General features: G+C 32.7%; 1 protein-coding gene and 1 long non-coding RNA gene across 2 annotated transcripts; one reads left to right on the plus strand and one right to left on the minus strand.

Moving 5' to 3' along the window:
* The first annotated feature begins 528 nt into the window (after positions 1 to 528).
* LOC149237819 (uncharacterized) lies at positions 529 to 1,447 on the plus strand. Its single transcript, XR_016246328.1, has 2 exons — positions 529 to 1,011; positions 1,177 to 1,447. It is a non-coding gene; the product is annotated as an uncharacterized LOC149237819 (long non-coding RNA).
* Positions 1,448 to 1,679: 232 nt separating this feature from the next.
* On the minus strand, positions 1,680 to 3,384 carry LOC149237820 (putative ubiquitin-conjugating enzyme E2 23). Its single transcript, XM_089372809.1, has 5 exons — positions 3,220 to 3,384; positions 3,031 to 3,100; positions 2,752 to 2,891; positions 2,328 to 2,639; positions 1,680 to 2,234 (listed from the first exon to the last, which is right to left on the minus strand). The coding sequence occupies exons 1-5, from the start codon at positions 3,382 to 3,384 to the stop codon at positions 1,944 to 1,946; spliced, it is 978 nt and encodes a 325-aa protein (XP_089228935.1). The 3' UTR covers positions 1,680 to 1,943.
* Positions 3,385 to 5,538: the final 2,154 nt, after the last annotated feature.

Raw genomic sequence — 5,538 nt, forward strand, 5'->3', positions numbered from 1 at the left:
TTAATATGGATATGATAAATAAACCTATCTACTTAATTAAATAAATATGATTTCTAAAAATTTAGGTGAATAAAAAAAATATTAACTTAAAATTATTTTTTAGTATATATTTTATTAAATTGATGTGATAATCGTGATAATATCAACTATCATTTTAATTATCCCATTTTAAAGTTACGGCCAAGCCAGGCACCAAATTGGTGTATGAGACACCCTTGTTTGTGGGACAAGGGGCCTACCTCCGTGCAACGATTTGAACTTAAGAGGAAACACATGCTCCTAACCGTTAAGCCCACTCAAACTATATAAATATGTTCATGTATTTATATTAACCTAATAAATATAAATTAACTATATTCTTACATCTCTTAATAAATCTCTTAATACTCTTTTGATGCTAATTAAATATATAAAATTCATGAGAAAACAATTTATTTAAAAAACGCAAACCTATCCCATCAATATAACAACTTTTATATATGCGGCAAGCCTCCTCCCTAAATACTTAATTAGGCCGATAGGCCTTCCTTTGAAAGGGACCTTTCGTCGTCCTTTTCATTCTCGCGCTGACACCTGGCGACCTGACAATTAGCTTCGTCTTTGTTCAGCGTTCATTCTCATGTGACAACTGGCGGAGTGGGCATTTTTTCCCGTGTTTGTTCAGCTGGCGGAGTGGGCATTTTTTCCCGTGTTTGTTCAGGAAACGACTTAGCCCTTAGCCGGTTTTTACGACACCTCGTTACCTGCATATACGGCTGGATTTGTTTAGATCCGTGAGGGTTTTCTGAAAGGAGGAGATTTTATTCATTCGGCGTGGATGCGTCTAGGATGGACCTGGTAGCTTTTCTAATATCCTTCCGACTGTACCAAGTTTGGAGCGGAACAGCCGTCTTTAGCAGTTTTTAGGCATAAAACAGCTGAATCGGATCAGAACACGCCAGCAACCTGTAGAACCGTTGCGGAACTGGAGATTTTGAGGCTTAGTTCAAGGGAATCCGGATCCTATTGAAGGTGTTGCAGTTTCGTTTACTTGCAAAAAGGGAACGAAAATCTGGAATTGTTGCCCTACTGAGGATGCGCATGTATTCTGTGATCCATAGTGCGTTAATTTAATTTTTTTTGCTCAGTTTTCACTGCTTTAAAATTTCTTTTCCAACTTTTTTATGTCAAAATCAGGTCAGGTCTAAACAGCAGGTGGAATTAAGGTGCTAAACTGAAGAAAGGCAGAATTAACAGACGAAACTGCCATCTCTTAAAGGCATCTCTGATAAGTTCTATTTCAGAACCCTGTTGTGTTTCCCTGAGTCTTTAAATGCCGAGGCGGATTAACACCGTGGAATTGAAGTTTTAACGCTTGAATGCGATCGCTACAGATCCAGTAATTGGATTATTTTTTTAACAAATACATCTTCCTATTCTCAGTTTTCATTAAATTATTTAGAGATAATGGCTCAAGAAAGCAAGAAAAGAGATCACGATGAGACTGGCTGCCAGCCTCCCGAAGGGCCTCTTCTGTGTGCGAACAATTGTGGATTTTTCGGAAGTGCGGCTAAATCTTAAAAATCTTATACATTCATTTAACCACCATCACATTTATAACAGAAAAAGATGAAAGTTTAAGGATAAGAATTACAGTTACTTACAGTTCCTCAGTTTTCTGAATAATTGTTCAGGGCGCATTTTTATGTTATTCTCTTTGCAAAATATTGTTTCCTGTGACTCAAGGTGTAGTTTATTTCTTTATTATGGTGGCTGTAATGATGGTTTCTTATCATTTGTATTCTTGAGATTATTGGACATGGTAAATTGATATTGGAATTGGATTTATGTCCATATCTGCAAATTTCTAAGCAATTGAGAGTTTTAGAAAACCACAGAATGCCTTTGAAATAATCCAGAGCATCAGATTTTTAATGGAATTTGTTCATCATTAATACATGCCCTCACAGTCCACCTAGTCCCTTGGATTCTTTGGCTATTGACTCCTGAAATGCTTGGCAATCTACTCCAATTTCGCTAAAGGCTGAAATAAGTTTAGGAACAATTTTAAGCAACATAAGCTTGAAGCCAGCAGAAGTAGTACTCTTATTGTCACACTCTGCTTCAACATTTGATGGCAACCTACAGTCTTCTGAAAGTAATCCAACTTGAGCCCCTTTCACATACGCATCACATGCACGAAGAATCCAATGACCGCGTTTTTGAAAATGCTCTTTAACAAACATTTCAAAATGCTGCACAAACGACAGTAACTCGATTTAAAATGATTCAGAAGAGAAGGGTTAAACAAGAAAATAATTAGAACTGAAAATCTTCCGAGATTCTACCTTTGGGGGGCTGCGTAGTATGTACAACATTGACTTGCATGATAGGAGGAAGGAGTTTTCTTTGTAGGCTAGAGAGTCTTTCTCCCCTTTAGCTGAACCAAACTGTTTGTCATATTCAGGTTCATTAAAGTAAGGATTAGCATTTAGTACCAGTCCTTGAATGGAAACAAGGACTTGTAGAACGTTTGATAATGACGGATTCCACACTTCATTTCCCCTGCCTGTCCATGTGTTTAAAAGGCTCAGACACACTTTCCCAGTATCATACAGATTCGGATTCAAGGATAAGCCACCAGAATGGTAGTGTACTAACTACAAAATTAAAAACCAACATAAAGTGAAATGAGACCTCCATATTGAAGTTAAATACAAAACTTGATCTCAAATTCACTTTAAAATCAAACAGTTCTAATTAAGTACTTACAGGTGGTACGTCAGGATATTGGGATGGGAAATGAATATCAGAGAAGAAAAGCCCATCCTGATATGGAGTCCCAGCTGCTCCAACAATCACAGCCCTGAGCAAATCCATCCTATCCTCATAGATTCTCACAAATATTGTATCTGTCCAATCAATGCAAAATTTTTGTATTAGGATGGGACAGGAATAAATAGTTTGCATACAGAATGAGGATAAGAAAGCGATTCCTATAATCTATTCCCTAACAATCTAGGTAAACATCATGATTTCCATCTAAAAAACCTGGTAAATTTTCTTGGAGAATGTTCCATTCCTGCTGAACTTTCTTCATCCAATTCCGCTTATTAATATGCTGTGAAAAAAAGTTTAAAAACTTCAATCATACACCATCACCATGGAAAAGAACATTGCTTTTGGCAACAAAAATCACAAAAAGGGATGAGAAGAGCATGCCCTTTAATAAATGTATACCTGGTTTGTTTCTTGGTGGTAGAAGTGATCCATAGGGTCCTTTACACTATCAAACTGTTTGAAGTGACCTAGGTCATGACAACTGCTACTGGGCAAACTATGCACTGTATTTTCCTCCCCTTTCTGTTCCATGTGCACTGTATCTTCCTCTCTTTTCTGTTCCATATGCCCTCCAGTTTTTTAATGCGGCTGTTAAAGTAAGTTTTTTGTGTAATATAAGGATATATTTTTAGTCAGTTTGGGTTTTCTTTTGATTTCAAATGGTCATGTTGTCTGGTTTTAAGTTGCTCTGATTTGAAGAACACGTCAGATGCCGTTTTTTAATTTAAGGACAGATGAACACTGGCCATCAGCTGTTTGAAGGCTGCTTCTTGTCAGTGCTCTGATTTGTCTTAGGTAATGTTGTCTTAATTTCCAGTATTTTTAAGATCTAAATGCAATTTTTTTAATGAGAAATTGAATTAAAAGCAATTAAATTTAGAGCTTCGATATATCCATGAAAGGCTGCAATACTAAGGGTCTGTGCACTTATTTGAACAGTAGTGTGTTTTCATTCCCATTTTCTTCATTTTCTGGAAGCATATGATGTTATTTAGAAGCCCTATGAAGCATGTTAAATTGGTTCAAAGTTGATCTGATGAATCAATGGTCGGCTAAATCTTAAGTCTAAAAATGGCTTATATTCAGTATTCATTCACCTTTTATAGTTCTGGGATCTATTCAAATGTAAATTGGGAGAGACTCACACGACTGAGTGGTGTGGTGGAACTCTTGGTGGAACAAGATTTGTCTAGTGTGGTTTTGTGCTATTATTCAGGTTAATTCTGAAACAGATTAATACTTTGAAGGATGGGTCTGCAAGAAACTGAAGAATGTTGGACACTGACATACATGCCATTGACAATAAATACCTGAATTTTAGGGAGAATGCATGATTGTTTGTAAATGTTTTTCAAAGCAACATAATATAAGCCATGATTGTAATGTTGAGCAATGTTGATGATGTTTCAATATTATTATGTTAATTTGTGATTATTTAATATTCTTAGTTTGAATATTTGTGATTATTTCACCCTTCAATTACTAGCCAAACTCATCCAAACTCATCCAAACTCATCCTGGCCTTCATTTTTGTTATGGGGGTCCTTCATTTTTATGAGCTGAATACATATCTATAAATGCATTTTTTTATCATTTTTCCAATTTCCATACTATTTTTCTAATTTAAAAAATCTATCGGCCTCTTTTTGCACTTTTTAGGGCAATTGCTAGTTTACACCATTTAGAACCGTGGCCAAGGCCAACGTAACAATGTCATTTATTAAAATATATATATATAAATGAATGATAGAGAGCAAAACAAGATCTTTGATATCGTGTGAAAATTTTGATATATATAAATTATTTTCATCATTAATAAGAATGTAAAACAAATTTGAGTGTTAACGAAAATCAGTCGTTCAATTTTATAACAATAAATTATTAAAAACCCTTAAATATAATACGATAAAAAACTTAAGAAATATAATATAATCATATAACTCAGTTAAATATTTATTTGATTTTATATTTATTATTCATATTGATATTTCAAAAAATAAAGATCAGATAATTGAATTTAATATAATATAAACTAATTAAATATTTATTTGACTTTATATTTATATTTATTATTATTGATATTGATATTTCAAAAAATAAGGATCAACTCAATGAAAAAGATAATTGTCATTTCAAGATATATATTGATTTTATTGATTTTATTTTTTTATGTCTTGAGTTTTGAGATAATTGTATTATTAATTTGTTGTTTGAGTAGTTATGATTTAGGGGTATTATGTCAGATAACCACATTTTATTCGGCCACCAGTTTTTAGTAAAATTAGATTTTTTCCTACAAAAATTTGAATCCATGACCTTTACATATGGAATGCCTTAACATAGTATTGTATCATCATCTACTCTATGCATCATAATATCATATGCAATTTTAATAAAATAATAAATTTTAAAAATATTTTCATAAATTTATTCAATATATTGAAATTGATAAATATAAAGTTATTTTTAATTAAAAAAATATATTATAAAATAAATCTATTTAAAATAATATAAAGGGTTAATATTTTTAAAATCAAAAGAATTCAGAAACTTAATTAGAACAAGGACTCTTAAATCACAATCTTATAAATAAGAAATTAAATAATTTCTTAGAATTCATATCTATTTAAATTAAGACAGAGAATTTAAGGTGGTGATAAATTTTTAAAACATATATTTTGATGGTTAATTTTTAAATTCTTAAAACATATGTTTTGA

Source organism: Pinus tabuliformis, chromosome 8 (assembly GCF_031772625.1).
Source record: "Pinus tabuliformis cultivar Carrire ecotype Pingquan chromosome 8, CPIR1, whole genome shotgun sequence".
Taxonomy (NCBI): domain Eukaryota; kingdom Viridiplantae; phylum Streptophyta; class Pinopsida; order Pinales; family Pinaceae; genus Pinus; species Pinus tabuliformis.

Coding starts and splice junctions, on each gene's coding strand:
- LOC149237820 (XM_089372809.1), bottom strand. CDS start 3,384: ATGGAACAGAAAAGAGAGGAAGATACAGTGCACATGGAACAGAAAGGG. Junction 2,892..3,030: donor TCTCCAAGAAAATTTACCAG/GTTTTTTAGATG, acceptor TTGATTGGACAG/ATACAATATTTGTGAGAATC. Junction 2,235..2,327: donor TACTACGCAGCCCCCCAAAG/GTAGAATCTCGG, acceptor TCGTTTGTGCAG/CATTTTGAAATGTTTGTTAA.